Source organism: Carcharodon carcharias, chromosome 10, assembly GCF_017639515.1.
Source record: "Carcharodon carcharias isolate sCarCar2 chromosome 10, sCarCar2.pri, whole genome shotgun sequence".
Taxonomy (NCBI): domain Eukaryota; kingdom Metazoa; phylum Chordata; class Chondrichthyes; order Lamniformes; family Lamnidae; genus Carcharodon; species Carcharodon carcharias.
Window position 1 is genome coordinate 128,001,108 of NC_054476.1, and position 20,708 is coordinate 128,021,815.

The 20,708-nt window shown below is 43.5% G+C and overlaps 1 protein-coding gene across 1 annotated transcript; it reads right to left on the reverse strand.

The window, feature by feature from the left end:
• Nucleotides 1-70: 70 nt before the first annotated feature.
• Nucleotides 71-8,978, reverse strand: LOC121283642 (fibrinogen-like protein 1-like protein). The gene is made up of 3 exons (XM_041198431.1): nucleotides 8,856-8,978; nucleotides 3,779-3,907; nucleotides 71-1,367 (listed from the first exon to the last, which is right to left on the reverse strand). The coding sequence occupies exons 1-3, from the start codon at nucleotides 8,869-8,871 to the stop codon at nucleotides 733-735; spliced, it is 780 nt and encodes a 259-aa protein (XP_041054365.1). The 5' UTR covers nucleotides 8,872-8,978; the 3' UTR covers nucleotides 71-732.
• Nucleotides 8,979-20,708: the final 11,730 nt, after the last annotated feature.

Below are 20,708 nucleotides of genomic sequence, written 5' to 3' on the forward strand. Positions count from 1 at the left end.
TTTACTGAATGGTTTTAACTAGTTAATCCGTGTACCCTAGTCCTGCGGAAATTACACTCAATCCATCAGCGGATATTGAAGTCCATTTTATTGTAACTATAAGCATTTTAATCAGTATTAAATACAGAATGAAACACCAATTTCTGTAAATAGTCAGACTTGTAGCTATCTCTACATTTTCACACATCATCTGATCTGGGTCTTATTCCTGCCCACAGCTGGTATTTATGGTGACAAAAATGAACACGGTCAAACAACCATCACAAAATTACACTGCTCGTTGAATGTGTCAAAACATTTGAAGATAGTTTTGAGAAATTACAGATTTACATTTATAACAAAGATCCAAACTGGTAGAAACCTGAGAGTAGCCTTCGAATTTGTTTTGTTTGTGATGATTTCTGATTTTTTGAGCAATTATACTTACAGCTAGCTGTCAGTTCACAGGTCTGATTTCACTTCATTCTAAATCAGGCATTTCACACACAAATTCAGCTCCCCAAAAGAGAATATAGATAAATCCCAATGCACAAGAAAAATCTACCCCAAATATTTTGCTTTCTTGTTTTGAAGACAGGCCAGAAATAATTTTCAAACGGGGAGCACCGAGGTGGGCCAGAGTGATGCACAGACATAGAGTTGAGAGCCATGCCTGTGTAAAGCACTCAGAACTTCTTTCCATTCGTCAGGATGAAGTATCACCTGGAACTCATCAGTTCTATGTCACTTGTGTTAATTATACTGCTTACACACATTGTCAGGTTTGATCAGAATCTGGGAAGACTTGCAGTTGCCATTGCACAAGCCATACCAGTAGATTGATGTCTTTACATTCAGGTTAACCCTGTAACAATTATTAAACCAGAAGCCGCCCCTGCAAGATTTTGCACAGTTCGACGATGACCTATCCTGGTCTCGGTCCAATGTTGAAAACTTCATATTATCATGTACAACGGTGTTCTGATTTCCTACCATAGCATTGCCGGCATTTCCTGAGTATCTACCTAAGCTCAATCTGTAACCACTTACTTCATTTCCGATAGCGAATGAGTCATAATTAGCAATACGCAGTCTATTGTACCTATCCCTCAGCAAAAACTTTATTTTGTAATTTCTCTGCTTTATGATCTTGTATATATATTCATTTCCCAGCCAGTGATCCCGAAGGATATTGCCAAAACCATACTTGTAGGCTGTCCAGTATTCTGCCCAGTTAATTTCTGTTACCCGATTGTTCCTTTGAATCATGGTCCATCCACCACCGTCTGTTCTCATGTCGCAATACACAACAAGTGGGGGGGATCCGTTAGGTTTGATAATGTGAAGTCCGCTTTTACCACTGACACCACTGCAATCCTCAGGATAACCTGCAATATGTAAGATTGTTTTATTGATTTGATGCTGAAAGGAGAGAGGGTTGTGGGAAGGAGAGTGCAGCGGAATGCAAGGAAGTGCGAGACTGGAGATGACTGGCACAAGGTAAGGAGGAAGAAAAGGCAAAGCCAGGGGTTGGGAGGGGGGTTGTTGCTGTTGGGGAGGGTGAGAAAGACATAAAGTGTGGGAGAAAAGGAGGAGGAATGGGTACAGACTAAGAGGTGACCAAGGAAGGGAGAAAGAGGAAGAAAAATGGGGTGGGGAGAGGAATGGTAAATGAAGAGGATGGGTGTACAGAAAGAGGGACAGGATCAGGGTGGAGGGAGACACGTAGCACATGAAGGGTAGGAAAACTGTAGAAGGGGAAATGAAGGCAGAATTAAGGGAATGAAGGATGGGGAAGAGTAAAGGGGATAGGGTGAGCGGTTGGCTGGAACCAAGACAGGAGGGAAGAATGGGGATTGGGGAGATGAGGGACAGGGGTAAAGAGGATAGAACTGGGAAAAGGAATAACAAAGAATGATGAGGTGAAAGGAGGGCAGAACAAAGGAATTGGCAGAAAGGAGTGTGGAATGGGGAAAATGAGAAGTGAGGTGAGTTGAAATGGAAAGGGGAGGGCAAGAGCACATAGGACCAAGGGAGGAGAGGTAAAAGTGGAAAGGGAGAGTCTACCTCAGCGACAATCTGCAGCCTATTTAAAGGGGAAGGGGCTGCCAGTGTTAGTTTGGACCTCAGTAGGGAGATAGGTGCCAGTGAATGATTTTGCTGAAGGGCTAGGACCCAATTTTTGCATCACCAATGGGGAACACCATGGTTTCATATTCACAAACCCACCCTTGGCCAAGGTTTTCACTATGGTTGATGTTTTTTTCAAGTTCCAGGGATCTTTCACAGCGGCTGCAGCAATCTGTGTCACATAGCTTAGGGCCATTTGTAAACTTGGATAATCAACTCACTATTCCTTCAACCAAGGGAAACTCACTGTCACATTCCTCAATTTGGAGAACATTTCACTAATCGGTCCTTTCTCTCCTATAGTGTGATCGATTAACAGCTTTTGGTGAGTGATTGAGTGTATAAAAGTTAAAGGATAGGATCCAATTTTCTGAAAGTTGGGATCACTCTATGTGAACAGCAGTGATCTTTTTGGGTGCAGTGCATTCCTGTTCTTGTCCTTTATTTCAAAGAGAACTGGAGGGAACCTAAGTACTCGAGATTCTGCTATAGTCACTGCAATTTTCAACCATTTGAGAAAGATATTGACATTTGCTAGTGATGGTCTATCTCTGCTGTATTAATTTCTTCTGCTCCATTTAGTATGAGACACCAGCACTGCAGCATTCGTTGGCATGTATGGCAGCTGCAGCCATTTATTGTAATACACATGGCAGTACAGCCTTCAAAGACTTACTATCATCTGGTAATGTCTTTTGAAGAGTCAACTTTGAAATTATATTGTTGGATAATTAAGTAGAAAAACTTTTTGCATTTGTTTGAAAGTCTGTATTCACTATTTGAACGGAGGTATTAACCTAATTAAACTACATGGGTTATACTTTGGCTAATAGTGGAGGACGGGGATGTCAATTATGTTGTTTTCCTACGATGTTATCCTGTGGTGTAATTCTAACACCCTACAGCGGTAGGGCTTCTACCAATGTAATTTTGACCTATTCAACAACACCAACAACTTATACTCATATATCTCCTTTAACCTAATAAAATGTCCCAATGTTCTTCTCAGGTGCATTATAAAATGATATATGATACTGAGCCACTTAAGGAGATTTCGGGACAGCTGACCAAAATCTTGGCCAAAGAGATAGGATTTAAGGAGTATCTTAAAGGAGGACAATGAGGTAGAGGGGCAGACAGTTATAGGGAGGGAAGTCAAGAGCTTGAGGCTTAGGCAACTGGAGACATGGCAACCAATAGTGGAGCGATTAAAATTAGGGATGCTCAAGGCCAGACTTAGAGGATCATTGATGAGAATTTTAAATTCAAGACTTGGTGTAAATTAAGTCACGGGCAGCAGAGTTTTGGATGATCTCAAATTTTTGGAGGATAGACCAGCCACGTGTGCATCGGAATTGTCAAGTCTAGGACTAACACTGAATAGGAGTTTATGCAACTGATGAGCTGAAATAGGAGCCAAACCAGGCAGTGTTACTGAGGTGGAAATGGGCGGTCTCAATGTTGTCATGAATATGACATCAGAATCTCATATTGGTGTCAAATGTGCCACTAATATTGCAAACAAAGTGGGTAAAACTGAGACTGTTGCCAGGGAGAGGGATGGAGTCTGGCTCTATGCTCACAATTGCTTTTTGGGTCAAGCCAGCCTTGTTTGGTGATTAACTCTTACCAGGGATCATAAGGGAAAATATTGACCTCAAATACTAACCAGATGCAGGTCTTAATGTGAGAGCTCGGGTGAACCTTTCTTCGTTATCTAACATATGCATGTTAGCAATTTCCTCTTCACATTTTGCAACACCCAATGCAAGAAAAATGATTGCAGTCAAAGCACAACCTGAGATTTACAAAACAAATAGCATTATAAATAATGAGACAGTTGCCAAAAATCAGACAGAGACACAAACTGTCCAAGAATCAGAAAGAGAGAGCCAAAGCATGAATAAAGCAATGACCGTGCAAGCTTTAGAGGGGCACAATGCAAGAACCAGGAAGGTGGGAACATAGAGAAAAATTGAAGGAAGACGGTCAAGAGAGAACAAGTAACTGAGAGAAACATTGCAAGAGTCACAAAGAATATGAGAGTCACAGGGAGAGATAGAAAGATGCAGTTCAAGAGTCAGAGAGAGCGACAATGTATACCAGAGAGAGTACAGGGTGAATTTTAACCCCCCCAAAATAGGTGGGTGAGAGTCTGGTGAGATGTAAATATTTTTAAGATCTCAAATTCAATCCCAGTCCTCCTCCAACCTGCCCACTGCCGGGTTTAATGGAGGCCGAGCAAGAAGCAGCCAATCGACTAATTTCTGGTAGGTGGGTTGTCTATTCAAATACTATAATAAGGGCAGGCACCTTGTTTTTAACTTCCCTTAGAGGGTTAATCTTAACCGGCTGTGTTTCCCAGGAATTATCAGCAGCTCAAAGGAGGTGAGAGCAGCTTCAGGGATTAGGCCAGAGTCTTTACAGCACTGCTTGTGGGCCAGTAGCAGCAGGAGTGCTTCCTCTTGGCCCTCCTAAGTTCTTCTGGGTTTCCTGGGAAACACAGCTGGCTAAGATTAAACCTGTAAGGGAAGTTAAAAACAAGGCGTTAGCCCTCATTATAGTATTTGAATAGACAACCCACCTCCCAGAAATTAGTTGGTTAGCTGCTTCTTGCCCAGCCTCCATTAAACCCGGCAGTGGGCAGGTTGGAGAGGGGCTGGGATTGAGTTTGAGACTTTTAAAATACTTACATCTCACCAGACTCACACCTACCTATTTAGGGAGGGGTTAAAATTCACCCTGTACTCTCTCTGGTATTCATTGTCGCTCTCCCTGACTCTTGAACTGCATCTTTCTGTCTCTACCTGTGACTCTCACATATTCTTTGTGGCTCTTGCAATGTTTCTCTCAGTCTCTTATTCTCTCTTGACTGTCTTTCTTCAATTTTTTCTCTATTTTCCCACATTCCTGGTTCTTGCATTGTGCCCCTCTAAAGCTTGCATGGTCACTGCTTTACTCATGCTTTGGCTCTCTCTGATTCTTGCACAGTATGTAATCCCCCTTACCTCTATCAGGGACTGAAGACCCTGCCCCCAGGGTTAGAGATCGGACCCTTCCAGACCAGATATTGACCTCCCCAAAGCTCTTGTGAGCAGCTCCATACCTGCAACTGTGGCTTGCTCAGGAGGGCTCCCTGTCTCACTCGAATGCTTGAATTAAGACTGAGTTAGACAGATTCTTGACTGACAAGGGAGTAATAGGGTGTGGGGGGTAGACAGAAAAGTATAATTGAGGCCACAATCAGATCAGCCATGATCTTATCAAATGGCAGAGCAGACTTGAGTAACCAAATGGCCTAATCCTGTTCCTCATTCATATGTCCTCTTGTATATTCATATTAGCCCATTAATCAGGCTGACTTCTGAGCAGGGATTCTGTCCAAAGAATATTCACATTGTGGATTCCAAGTTTAGAAGCTTGCGGGGAAAACCGGACTTCTGGGTTCCTCGATCAAAAACGCACCCTGCTCAGAAAACCCACCCCAGTCAATATCGGATAATATAGGCCCTATTTTCGTCCTTGCAGCTGAGTTAGGGGTGCGGACAGTCGGGTTGGGGGGTGGTCGAGGGTATGTTGAGTGGGGGGCGTGGGAATGCATGCAGGTGGTCTGGGCACCACAGTTAGTCACTGAACTCTGTCAGAAATTAACAGCAGGATAATATTAGGATAAGTGCCCGGGTAAATGTCACACAGCAGGCCCCAGCCTCTGACACTCTGGGTCTTTACTGTGCCAGTGCGCAGGTCAGGACTTCCAAAGGACCCCAGTGTGCAGCAGCAGTAAATATCTCAACATTCACCATGGTTGACATCAGAAGATTCAGCCCAAAGAGACTCCAAAGGGATATGGATAGATTAAGTGAGAGGTCAAAAATTTTGGCAAATGGAATTTAATGTAAGAAAATGTGAAGCAGGAAGAATGGAAAAGGAAAATTTTATTTTAATGGAGAATTATAGAATGGTTGTTGAAGAACTTTATCGGACTCTGAATCGGTTAAATGCTAACTGGCAGCTGTGGAAATTGTCCTTTTTAAAGTTGTCTCTGTCCTGCTCAGAATGCTGAGGTACTGAGAGATCATTGTCCTGGTACATGAAACACAAAGAGGTGAGTAAATAAGTATAGCAAGTAATTAGGAAGGCAAATGAAACGTCGACCTTTATCATAAGGGGGTTGGAATTTAAATTCGGGAAGTCATGCTACAACTGTACAGGGCATTCATGAGACCACACCTAGGGCAAAATTTTCCCCCCCCCCCGTTAGGGGGGCAGTTGATGGACTGGCGCGTGCAGGTGCGCTTCCGATCCGTGCCCCTGATCGGAGGCGTGATGCCATTTTATGAAATTGGCCACCCAGGGTGAAGTCCACAGGGAAATGCGATGCGCTCCCTGCGCGGGCGGGGGGAATCCTTAAAATCAAGAGTGTGCTCTTTCGCGCATGCGCACAAAAGAGTGCACTCATCTCCCTGAGGCTATGTGCTGCCTCAGGGAGATCACCTCTACTTCTAAAAGTATTAAAAATAAAAAAATTCCCTTACATGTCCCCTTATGTGACATGTTCATAATTTCCATAACAACTTTATTAAAACTTTTAAAACCCGACATGAAACCTCATCCCGCCGGAGGATGAGATTTCACGTTTTCTCTATTTGCTGCCGGGGCTCCTGGCCTGCCTGCTAACCTTAAGGTTGGACGGGCAGGTCCTTTAATTGGTCAATTGATCCTGTCAATGACCTCAATTGGCCATTGACAGGTCGGCGGGCACGCAGCTGATTTTGCTGTGCCCCACCTTCCTGAAAATTTAAATGGGGCAGCATGATGTCGGGAGTTCCACCCGACATCATCCTGCGTCAGTGAGTGGGCCCCCCCCTGCTCACCAACAGTAAAATCCTACCCCTAGAGTATTGTGTATGGTTTTGGTCTCCTTGCGTTGGAGTTTCAAAGATTGAGCAGTGAACAAATTGAAAGATGTAAGATTGTGAGGGGACTTAACAGAATAGATGCTGAGAGGATGTTTTCCCTCATGGGGAAATCTAGAACTAGGGGCGCGGTTTCAAAATAAGGGGTAGCACCTTTAAGACAAAGATGAAGAGGAATTTTTTCTCTGAGTTGTGAATCTTTGGAATTCTGTACCCAGAGAGCTGTGGAGGCTGAGTCATTGAATATATTCAAGGCTGAGATAAACAGTTTCTTGAATTATAGGGGAGTCAAAGGTTATGGCGAACAGGCAGCAAAGTGAAGTTGAGATTAAGATCAAGTCAGCCATGATCTTATTGAATAGCAGAAGGGGTGGGGGGGGGGTGCCAGAGAGGGTTCGAGGGGCCATATTGGCCCACTCCTATTTCTAATATTCCTAAGCTAGCCTGTAAACCGACTCCTACCTGATACCCACCATCTCCCCAAACCAGACCTCCTCCACTATCTTCGCCTCCAATTACCTAGTCTAAGGTGATCTTTCCACTCCCCCTAAGATCTCTCTGGTTCTCCCTTGATCTCTCCCACCTCTGATCCCCACCCCCCTCCCCCGCCCCACACCTTACACACGACGACCTCCTCCCAGAGTCTCATTCTCCGCTCCCGCCTTTGATCTGTTCCCTCCCCATTCCCTTCAACCTCTGCCTATATATCACCAATACACCTACCTGCTCGGCAGCTGCAGTCTTTTGCCTGTAAGCCAGGCTGGCATTTGAGCGGGAAACCTGGAGGAACAAAGTTAAACAAGCCCTGGAGCTAAAACTCCACAGCGTTTGAGGAAACCTGCCCTTCCAGGTTTCCAACAATAACTCCTCCCTCTGCTTCAAATCCTGCCTCAGTAAATATTGAGGCCAGATGAGAGAGAAAGAAATATTGCATCTCAGAAAGAAAGGAGGAGAGTCAGGCAGAAGGAGTGGAGTGAGATAGTGAAGCATACGTAAGGCATCGTAGGAATTTAAGGAATTGGTTTGTAGAATAACATGCCAAATTAAATATGTCGGTTAGATTAAATAAATTCTCCATTTTTGTTGAAAAAATCTTAAATTTAAATTTTAAACACAAAGATGTGGTCTGCTCATTATGCTCATATCAAACAGCTTTCGTTGGCCTCAGGCAGTTTCATTCTGAGCAGCAGAAGAAGGCTGGTCAGATACAGTGATAGCAATTTCCCTGCTCTCATCCTTTAACAGTTTGGGTGAAAGTCCCTTATTTCTGCCACTTCCCGCCTACCTTGCTGCTCTCCTGAAGGTGTTATACACTCACAAGCACCTGTCACCTTCAGTTATCTTGCCCAAATTGTCATCCTTTATATCTGAGCTTGGAGAGGGAGTTCAATAGGTTATTCATTGTGGGCACCTAAGTTCTTCCTGAATCTGTCCTCATTGACATTTACATTTACTTACCAGTTAGATCAGCTGATTCTGGCCTTTCTAACCCAGGACATTTGGATCTATATACAGCACTTATTGTCATCCAGGTTCCTTGCTTCTGATTACAATGCTACAATGTGCTTGCATTGCATTGGGGATGTTGGTGAGGATAGGATTGGTGTTGACTGATGCACTACACAATCAAATGATCCATCGCTATTCATTATATAGCATTATTTATGACACAGGGAACATGTCTCCTTGGGATGAGATACTGAGGAGCACTGGGACCTGCAGAAATGCACCCCACAAGGTGCATCTTAGAAGAGGAGAAAACTGGAAACAAAATAAACCCCATTTTCAGAATGCTTTTGTTTAGGAGAAAACATTGAAACTCAGACTCACCCAGTTTGGTTGCCATCCTGCCTCAAACAGCGCAGATTAAACTCTCGCTGGAGTCTCTGCATTTATGCTGACTGAGACCAATGTATTTGCATAGACACACCTACACAGTACTTCCAGCAGCCTGCTCAATGCACATGCTTGAGATATTTAGTAATTTGATATTGACACTGGAACAGAACATGCTAAACATTTTTTTAACTAGAATGCCTGATTAACACTTTAAGCACTGCAGTCATGATTACTATATTTTTCCCATTCTTCTCTTTGTCTCTGGCTGGTATTTGCTCAGCTTCAGGGTACCAGACATCTTTTGCTGTCTCACACACACATGACTAAGAAGTGAAATCTCTTATTCGAATAAATAGTTTGGGAAGCATTTGGTTGGATCCATGGTGGAAATCATCACTCAATACTTTAGGAATTAAAGAAGTAACCAGGTAGCCGAGATTGGGTCTTGAGCTGAAATGCTGGTTTAGCCTGTATTTGGCACAAGGGACCATCTTTATAAAGCCGTTTATAACAGGGATGCAGATAGCCACCCAGAGGCTTATTAAATAGCTGATTGCCACTTGCAATGCCTGCTGGAATCCATTAAAGAGGATGCGTGGAATTTTGGTAGTTTCCACTAAAAATAATCTTGCGGTCATATGATCTTATGATGTAATGCTCTCCTCATAGTGACCTGCTGGTTGGGAATGAACACAGTATCAATGTTTATTTCCAAGTGCTACTTAAAGGGGCACTCACCATTTCATATTCGCTCACAGCTGGAGCTGTGAAGAGAACCTCTGCAACCCATCGGGAGATTTACTGGGACACTTAAGTCAAAACTTCACCAACATTCGAACAGCATTTATTCTGGAAGTTCTGTGAGTACCTTACCTAAAAAAAGAGTTAGTGGCGTTTCATTCTACCTTATTGGACACCGCATGGGAGTCACCAGGAGAAAGGGAGTACTTGGTCAAGAACATTTTGTTTGGGGTCGGTCCACTTTGGTCTGGTTGAGGAATGGGAGGAGGACATGAGGTCAACAGAATAGCACCAGCTGCTGTAGGAGAGAGGGCTGAAGGATGAGGTGGCTTTTGTCACCCCACTGCAAATATACGGAATCTCCTCTTCTCTGGACTATCTCCACCAGGGCCTCCAGTGCAGCATCCAAGAACCTGTTCGCCCTCTCCCTCGGCCCCTGAGCCATCTAGCAACCTGCTGCTGTGTGTCAGATAAAGCAGTACAGATACTCCAAGTAAACTATGCCTTGTCAGCATTTGAGTACTAAACCTGTGGGTTTCTGGTTAGCACTCCCAGGCAAGTTCAAATCTGCAATTAGGACCCAAATCACGTGTTAAATCCCAACTTTCAAACATTCGTAAAATGACGCATGATGACGTTGGGCATGCGTCCCAATGTCACTGCGCATCGTTCCAATCTTTCATTCAACGGGCAGGCACCGGAGTCGGCTGCGTGCCCGTTGAACTGTCAAAGGCCTGTTAAGGCCATTAATTAAACAATTTGACAGGGCTGCCCGTCCAACCTTAAGGTGGTCTTCGCACCACGGGCAGGATGAGGTTTCATGAAGGGTTTATTAAATTAATAAATATTTATTAAACATTTGATAACCATGTCCCAGCTCATGTGACACTGTCACATGAGGGAACATGTGTAAATGATTTTTAACTTTTTTTATTGTCAAGTTTCAAATTGAACTTAATCTCCCTGAGGCACGGAGCTGCATTCTTTCGCGCACGTGCACGAAAGAGCGCAGGCCCCGACTCTCCCTCCTCCCCCTGCCCGTACAGGTAGTGCTGAGCACTACCGGGCATGCGTCACGCTGGGCGGGCCTTAATTTGCCAGCCCACGTAAAATGGCGGAGCACAGCCGATCGCAGTCGCCGATCGCAGTCGCCGATTGGCTCTGCACCTGCTCCCGACCGGCCCACCCAATGGGGAGAAAATTCTTCCCATGAGAAAGGTCAACACCTCCCACATGGAATCAATGATTAAGTTTGAGTAGAGAAGTGAGCAACATGAATGCAATTCTAATGCAGGGTAAATTAAAAGTATGATAGATGGACTAATTTAATCTAATTTCCAAACGGTTATGCCTTAATGTGTGTCATCCATAATTATTAATATATTGCTTTTGTAAAAAAAGACAGAGCATTTATTCCCATCCCATTTGCTATTGAGAAGGTGGTGGTGAGCTACCTTCTTGAGCCGCTGCATTCCATGAGGTGTGGGTATATCCACAGTGCTGTTAGGGAGGGAGTCCCAGGATTTTGATCCAGCGACAGTGAAGGAACGGTGATATATTTCCAAGTCAAAATGGTGAGGGACTTGGAGGGGAACTTCCAGGTGGTAGTGTTCCCATCCATCTGCTGCCTTTGTCCTTCTAGATGGTAGTCATAGGTTTGGAAGGTGCTGCCAAGGGAGCCTTGGTGAATTCCTGCAGTGCACCTAGTAGATGGCACGCACTGCTGCTACTGTGCGTCGGTGGTAGAGGGAGTGAATGTTTGTGGATGTGGTGCCAATCAAGTGGGCTGCTTTGTCCTGGATGGCGTCAAGCTGCTTGAGTGTAGTGGGAGCTGCACTCATCCAGGCAAGCGGGGAGTATTTCAGCACACTCCCGACTTGTGCCTTGTAGATGGTTTTGGGGAATCAGGAGGTGGGTTACTCATCACGATCCCTAGCCTCTGACCTGCCCTTGTAGCCACGGTATTTATATGGCTTGTCCAGTTCAGTTTCTGGTTAATGGTACCCCCCAGGATGTTGATAGTGGGAAATTCAGTGATGGTAATGCCATTGAACATCAAGGGACGATGGTTGGATTCTCTCTTGTTGGAGATGGCCAATGCTTGACACTTGTGGTGCACATGTTACTTGCCACTTGTCAGTCCAAGCCTGGATGTTGTCCAGGTCCTGCTGCATTTGGACATGGACTGTTTCAGTATCTGAGGAGTCACAAATGGTGCTGAACATTGTGCAATCATCAGCGAATATCCCCACTTCTGACCTTATGGAAGGAAGGTGATTGATGAAACAGCTGAAGATGGTTGGGCCAAGGACACTATCCTGAGGAACTCCTGAGGTGATGTCCTGGAACTGAGATGACTGACCTCCAACAACCACAACCATCTTCCTTTGTGCTAGGCATAACTCCATTCAGTGGAGAGTTTCCCCCGATTCCCATTGACTCCAACTTTGCTATGGCTCCTTGATGTCACACTCTGTCAAATGCTGCTTTGATGTCAAGGGCAATCATGCTCACCTCACCTCAGGATTTCATCTCTTTTATCCATGTTTGAATGAAGGCTGTAATGAGGTTAGGAGCTGAGTGGCCCCGGCGGAATCCAAATTGGGCGTCAATGAACAGGTTATTGCTTAGCAAGTGTCATTCGAAAGGACTGTTGATGACCCCTTCCATTACTTTACTGATAATGGAGAGTAGACTGATGAGGTAGTAATTGGCTGGGTTGGATTTGTCCTGCTTTTTGTGTATAGAACATAACTGGGCAATTTTTCACATTGCTGGGTAGATGCCAGTGTTGCAGCTGTACTGGAACAGCTTGTGCTGGAAAACTAGAGAACTCTAATATTGCTGAGAAAAGAGAATACTGTCAAAACTTTTCATCTTGCACTCATCAGGATAGATGCAAGAATGTCAAATTTCAATGGAAAAATAATTTATATGGCATGAGAAAAGAGGTGTTTATTGATAGGCTACTTGGGTCTGATAGGTTGAGATGTTGCCATGGGAATGCACCAGGGAGCTATTGTCCCCATGTTCTCATTTATTCAGAGGTGCAATGTCTCAATATACTCCTTGTGCCTACAGAGAACAGGTCCCTAAAAATCAACATATGTAGCTTCTACCAAGCATAAGTGAGCTACAGTGAGAGTCCAACTGATAATCTTAAATTGGTTATTACTGTAATTCTTAGCACATTCAGGATTGTTCAGCAAATGTTGCCCAACCATGGAATCACATCTGATGTTAGACATTTTTACACGAATGGGTTAGTTGAGTACCGTCAATACTCTGCCTATTGCAAACACCAAAATGAACGTGCTGTTTGATACAATCCACCAGTTGTTGGGATGTAAGACCTATGTACCTGGCATTGCACCAGTGCTGAAGCTTATATACCACATTACTCATTTGTATGGTAGGCAAAATGTCTTTTTGGCTTCACGTCTGTATCCTTTCAGTAGAAAATACCACTCCTGTTGCTACTGCTTAGTAGCAGCGTGAAATGGCAAGCTTCATGTCTTACCTAAATTTTTGCAATACTTCACCCTTTTAGGATAATTTAAGGAGGACTGGCCACTTGTCAGGTTCAAAACTGGTGGCTTTCAACCCATTTGTGAATATGCGCGATACACAGCAATCAATGATCTGATCAGGGCAGCCATAATCCCACAGGATAGCTTTGATGCTCCTTATTTTGGCATCAAGCTTGCATGGTGAGCAAATGGCTCATGTCCTATTTACGAGAGTGACAGTAAGACCAACCTTGTTGTGCATGGAGTTGTAGGTTAGGCTTGTGGTAGACTGTAGTAGAGAACCCATTAGCGGATATCTCAACTAGCTCACTGTATTGCTGGTGAGATCTGGTTATCTTTCTAACTGTGTGTTAATTGTGACAGTCAACCATTGGCAAAGTATGAAGGAAGAGTTAACTCCCTGCCTAGCTTCCTCGAACTTGTTTTACCTCCTCTTCTGTTTCTAAAATCCTCAATCCTTCTCTTTAACTATCTCTCCATCTCTCTCTAGCTTTTCATTCTCCTTCATTGTTTAATATATATTATTTTGTGTTACAAATGTTTAGGTTAATGCTCTTTGTAACGCCTTACTGCACATGAAAAATGCTGTTGAGATGCAAATTATTGTTATCTCGTTAGTTCAAAATTAACTAATGAATCTACTGATTGTTATGTTGCTGAAAACCAATATTCTGATAGGAAAGGTTATTGTTTAGGTCCCAGGTTCATGCTCCTTGAAGATAATGTGAAAAATACTATTTTTACTGATCAGTGTTTAATAGACCATAACTCTCACACTAGGGGAGAAATTTGTGTAGAAATGTTGCTGTGCGGACCATGTCAGTTCACCAGGGGCAGGCAGCAGGGAGCCATTACCCATGCAACTCAAGTGGAATTATTTAACGATATCAATGGAGAAGGCCATGGAGTTGGCAATTGGTGACAATGCCTGTCCCTGGGGAATCGATGTAAGTCTGCATAGTGCTGCTAGAGCGAGAATTTCTCCCTCATTGTGTCTAAATCTGGAAAACTGTTTATACAGGTAAAAGAGGAATTTTCCACTTTAAGTCACATTATCATGAATGATAAGCTAGATGACAAAGTCAACAACAGATTTGTAGTTCAGTATGTCACCGCCCTTCCGTCCTCTTTCTTAGGTCACAGATCAACTATATTATCTCACTGAACTCATTGAATGGTGGAACAGGCTTGAGGGGTTAACTCCCGTTCCTGTGATCCCACATCTATTGGGGCTCGTAAACATTCACAATTGTTGGCTTGCCCACTCTGATTGTACTGAAGAATGGTGAACTGTCTGCTGGCGGTATACCTTCAGCTTCAGTAATCAGAGCAGCCAGGGCATGAGGCCACACCACATTTCTTGTGGTATTTGCAGCCTATCATGTGGAATCCATCAATCTGCACCGAGAATGGATTGGGTACAAGTAGGTGTCAGTTTATGAAAGTTAAATAGATACATTATCATAATTTCTGTGACATATCTGTCATATTAATTGTCCGCCCTAAATTCTTTGGTGAAATGGCATTCCAATAACAAGGAAAGAAGTTCTGTTTTGATTTGAAGATTTCTGACTGGAAAGAATGTTTTAAATAACTCATTGGCCCTCAGGCAAAGAGGCTTGAATTGTGGTTTGAAATTTTTTGCAAGTTATATCAGTAAAGGTTAAGTAAAAAATACTCAAGTTTAGATTTGTTTATACATCAAAAAATTTTTACAAGCTGCAATTTCCTATCATTAAGTGAAGCGACGGAGGGGTAGGAAATTGGAGTACTGGAGAGTTGATATCAACCTACCTGTGTGTGCTAATTCATCAAGAACTTGTCAGCTAATATCATCAAGGAGATCCAAAAATGGCCTCCCAATTAGAAAACCATGAAATTGTTAAACATTTCAAAGGTTCCTTTTAAGACCAATCAACAAAATATTTGGTACAATACTTCACATTTATAAACTCAACATTGAGGATCTATCTAGAGTAAAGTCTAACATCATGTCAAGGGATCTCAGGACAAAAATGATTGACATTCTCATCCTCCAAGAAACCACCTACTTGTATCCAATCCAGACTCAATGTAGATCGATGGATGCTACAAGATAGGCTGCCAATACCATAAGAAATGTGGTGTGGCCTCATGCTCTGGCCGATCTGATTACTGAAGCTGAAGGTACACCACCAGCAGACAGTTCACCATTCTTCAGTAAAATCAGAGTGGGGAAGCTGACTGTTGTGAATGTTTACGAGCCCCGACAGACGTGGGATCACAGGAACGGCGGTTAACCCCTCAAGCCTGTTCTGCCATTCAATAAGATAATAGTTGATCTGTGACCTAACTACAATGAACTGCCTTTGCCCCATATTCCTTAATGCATTTGGTTAACAAAATTCTATGAAACAGTTTTAAAATTAACAATTGATTGCCATTTGCAGAAGAAATTTCTAGACACTACCACACTTTATACTGTCTCACCATATTTTGCCTGCCAAAATGAATCACCTCTCACTTCTCTGCACTGAACTTCATCTGCCACCTGTCTGCCCAATCCACCAAAATGCCTATGTCTTGTTGAATTTCAAGACTATCCCTGTCACATTTGACAACATTTTCAATCTTCATATCATCTGCAAATTTTTAAATCATGCCCTGCACACCACAGTCTAGATCATTAATATATATCAGGAAGAGCAAGAGTCCCAACACTGACCCCTGGGGAACTCCATCACAAACCTGCCTCCAATCTGAAAAATAACCATTTATCACTACTCTCTTTCCTGTCACTCAGCCAATTTCTTATCCAAGTGCCTATTTTCCCTTTTATTCCATGACCCAAAATTTGCTCACAAGTCTGTTGTGTTGTGCTGTATCAAGTGCCTTTTGAAAATCCATATACACCACATCAACAGAATTTCCCTTATCAACCTTCTCTGTTACCTCTTCAAAAAACTTCAGATTCTCTTATTGGAGATGATCATTGTATGTAGTACATTCTGCTGCCACTTTGTGTTGGTGGTGGAGGAAGTAAATGTTTAAGGTGCTGGATGGGGTGCCAATCAAGCGGACTGCTTTGTCCTGGATGGTGTTGAGTTTCTTGAGTTTATGTTGGAGATGCACTCATCCAGGCAAGTGAAGAATATTCCATCACAATACAGACTTGTGCTTTGTAGATGGCAGACAGGCTTTGGGTAGTCAGAAGGTGAGTTACCTGCCTCAGAATTCCCAGCTCCTTTGGTCGTGGTATTTATATGGCTAGCCCAGTTCTGTTTCTAGTCAATGATAACTCCCAGCATGTTGATAATGGGGGACCCAGTGATGGTCGTGCCATTGAATGTCACAGGGAGATAGTTAGATACTCTCTTGTTGGAGATGATCATTGTCTGGCACTCGTCAAACATTACTTCCCATTCATAAATCCATGTTGACTCTGCCCAATCAGGTCATTATTATCCAAGTGTCCATTTATCATGTCCATAATAAAAGATGTGATAAATGGACACTTGGATAATAATGATCTGATTGGGCAGAGTCAACAAGGATTTATGAATGGGAAATCATGTTTGACAAACCTGTTGGAATTTTTTGAAGATGTTACTAACAGAATTGATAAAGGGGAGTTGGTGGACGTAGTCTACTTGGATTTTCAGAAGGCTTTTGACAAAGTCCCCCACAGGAGGTTGACTAATAAAATTAAACCATGTGGGATAGGAGGTAATCTACTGGCATGGATTAAGGACTGGTTAACAGGCAGAAAACAGAGAGTGGGAATAAATAGGTAATTCTCACGTTGGCAGGCTGTGACCAATGGACTAACGCAAGGATCAGTACTTGGGCTGCAGCTATTCACGTATATATCAATGATTTAGATGTAGGGACCATATGTAATATTTCCAAGTTCATGGATGTCACAAAGCTAAATGGGTATGTGTCTCATGAGGAAGAGTAAATAGTGGGAGCAAGGGTACAAATTTGGGAAGAGGTGGGAAATCAAAGAGTAGAAACAAGACAAAAGAGAAAGGTATTATTACGGGAAATGGAAAACAGACCATGACAAGAAAGGATATAGAGTACAAATCTAATGTAAATCAACAGATGAGACTAGAGGTTATAAAAATAATAAAAGGATAAAACTAAAGGCTCTGTATCTGAATGCACTAAATATTTTAAACATAACAGATGACCTGAGAGCACGCACAGAAATAAATAAGTGCGATTTGATAGCCACTACAGAGACATGGCTGCAGGAGGACATGAATTGGGACTTGAATATTAAAGGATATAGGACATTTAGGAATGACAGGAAGTGAGGAAAAGGTGGAGGGGTGGCTTTGTTAGTTAGTGATGGTATTAGCACAATAGAGAGGGATGACCTAAGTTCAGGAAATCAGGATGTGGAAATGGTTTGGGTAGAGATGAGAAATGGTAAAGGCAAGAAGTCACTTGTGGGAGGTGTGTACAGGCCCCCTAACAGTAACCACATGGTAGGATGGAGCACAAAGAAAGAAATAATGGGAACCTGTTGGAAAGGCACGGCGATAATTATGGGAGATCTTAATCTACATATAGACTGGAAAAGTCTATATGGGCATACATAGTCTAGATGAGTTCATAGAATGTTTCCAGGATAGTTTCTTAGAACAGCACATTCTGGGGCCAACCAGAGAGCAGGCTATAGTAGCAGGCAACAACATGGGATTAATTAATTATCTCATAGTGAAGGCACCCCAAGGTAGCAGCAACCATAATATAACTGAATTTTACATTCAGTTTGAAGGAGAGAAGAGTGGATCTGAGACTATGTTTTAAAACTTAAATAAGGGTAATTATGAGGACATGAAAGCACAGCTGGCCAAAGAGAATTGGCAAATTAGGTTAAGAGATCGGTCAATAGAGATGCAGTGGCAAACAATTAAGGGGATATTTCAGAATACGCAGAATTGATATACATTCCAACAAGTAAGAAAAAGTCCAAGGAACGGACAAACCATCCGTGGTTAACTAGAAAGATTAAAGATAATTATGCAAAGATAGGTGGAAGGCCAGAAGATTGGATAGAATATCAGGAATAGCAAAGGATGACTAAAAGATTAATAAGGAGGGAAAAATTTGAGTATGAGAGAAAACTAGCCAGAAATATAAAAGCAGATAGTAAGAGTTTCTATCAATATTTTAAAAAGAAATGAGTTGGCAAAGTGAGCATTGGTCTTATAGCAGGTGAGTCGAGAGAATTGATAATGGAAAATAAGGAAATGGCAGATGAATTGAACAGGTATTTTCCATCAGTCTTCACTGAAATCAGACAGACCACCCAGCATCGACCTAGGCACTGGAAATGACAAAGGCATTCTCAGCCCTGTCAACCCTGCAACGACCTCCTTACTAACATCTGGGAGCTAGTGCCAAAATTGGGAGAGCTGTCTCACAGACTAGTCGAGCAATAGCCTGACGTAGTCATCTTCTGGGAATCATACCTTATGATAATGTCCCTGACACCACCATCACCATTCCTGAGTATGTCCTGTCCCACCAGCAGGCCAGATCCAGAAGAGATGTCGGCACAGTGGTATACAGTGGCGAGGGAGTTGCCCTAGGAGTCCTCAACATCAACTCCAGACCCCATGAAGTCTCATGGCATCAGGTCAAACACGGACAAGGAAACCTCCTGCTGAGTACCACATGCCACCCTTCCTCAGCTGATGAATCAGTATTCCTCCATGTTGAACACCACTTGGAGAAAGCACTGAGGGTGGCAAGGGCGCAAAATGTACCCTGGGTGGGGGACTTCATCATCAAGAGTAGCTCGGTAGCACCACTGCTGACCAAGCTGGCAGAGTCCTACAGGACATAGCTACTAGACTGAGTCTGCATCAGGTGGTGAGGGAACCAACAAGAGGAAAAAACATACTTGATCTCATCCTCGCCAACTTGCCTGCCGCAGATGCATCTGTCCATGACTGTATCGGTAGGAGTGACCACCGCAGTCGTTGTGGAGATGGAGTCCTGTCTTCACATTCAGGATACCCTCCATCGTGTTGTGTGGCACTACCACTGTGCTAAATGGGATAGATTTCGAACAAATCTAGCAACTCAAGACCAGGCATCCATGAGGTGCTGTGGGCCATCTGCAGCAGCAGAATTGTACTCGAACACAATCTGTAACCTCATGGCCCAGCATATCCCCCACTCTACCAGTACCATCAAGCCAGGGGATCAACCCTGGTTCAATGAAGAGTGCAGGAGGGCATGCCAGGAGCAGCACCAGGCATACCTAAAAATGCGGTGTCAACCCAGGCGAAGCTATAACACAGGACTACTTGCGTGCCAAACAGCATAAGCAGCAAGTGATAGTCAGAGCTAAGCAATCCCACAACCAACGGATCAGATCTAAGCTCTGCAGTCGTGTCACATCCAGTTGTGAATGGTGGTGGACAATTAAACAACTCACTGGAGGTGAAGGCTCCACAAATATGCCCATTCTCAATGATGGAGGAGCCCAGCACATCAGTGCAAAAGATAAGGATGAAGCATTTGCTACAATGTTCAGCCAGAAGTGCCGTATGGATGATCCATCTGGGCCTCCTCCGGAGGTTCCCAGCATCAGATGCCAGTCTTCAGCTAATTTGATTCACTCCATGTGATATCAAGAAACAGCTGAAGGCACTCGTTACTGCAAAGGCTATGGGTCCTGACAATATTCCGGCAATAGTTCTGAAGACTTGTGCCCCAGAACTTGCCGCGCCTCTAGCCAAGCTGCTCCAGTACAGCTACAACACTGGCATCTACCCGGCTATGTGGAAAATTGCCCAGGTATATCTTGTACACAAAAAGTAGAAGAAATCCAACCCGGCCAATTACCGCTCCATCAGTCTACTCTTGATCATCAGTAAAGTAATGGAAGGAGTCATCAACATTGCTATCAAGTGGCAATAATCTGTTCACTGATGCCCAGTTGGATTCTGCCAGGGCCACTCAACTCCTGACCTCATTATAGCCTTGGTTCAAACATAGTTAAAAGAGCTGAACTCCCAAGGTGAGGTGAGAGTGACTGCCCTTGACATCAAGGCAGCATTTGACCAAGTGTGACATCACAGAGCCCAGCAAAATTGGAGTCAATGGGAATCAGGGGGAAAACTCTCCACTGGTTGGAGTCATACCTAGCACAAAGGAAGATGGTTGTGGTTGTTGGAGTCATCTCAGCTCCAGGACGTCACTGCAGGAGTTCCTCAGGATAATGCACTTGGCCAACCATCTTCAGCTGCTTCATCAATGATCTTCCTTCCATCATAAGGTCAGAAATGGGGATGTTCGCTGATGATTGCGCAATGTTCAACATCACCATTCCTGACTCCTCAGATACTGAAGCAGTCCATGTCCAAATGCAGCAAGACCTAGACAACATCCAAGCTTGGGCTGACAAGTGGCAAATAACATTCGCCCCACAAGTGTCAGGCAATGACCATCTCCAACAAGAGGGAATCTAAGTGTCAACCTTTGATGTTCAGTGGCATTACCATCACTGAATCCCCCAATATCAACATTCTGGGGGTTCTCATTGACCAGAAACTGAACTAGACCATCC

What these genes read in the sequence shown, in the direction of transcription:
- LOC121283642 (XM_041198431.1), bottom strand. An exon ending in CACATTAAGACCTGCATCTG is followed by an intron (nt 1,368 to 3,778) that starts GTTAGTATTTGA and finishes TACATATTGCAG; the next exon opens with GTTATCCTGAGGATTGCAGT.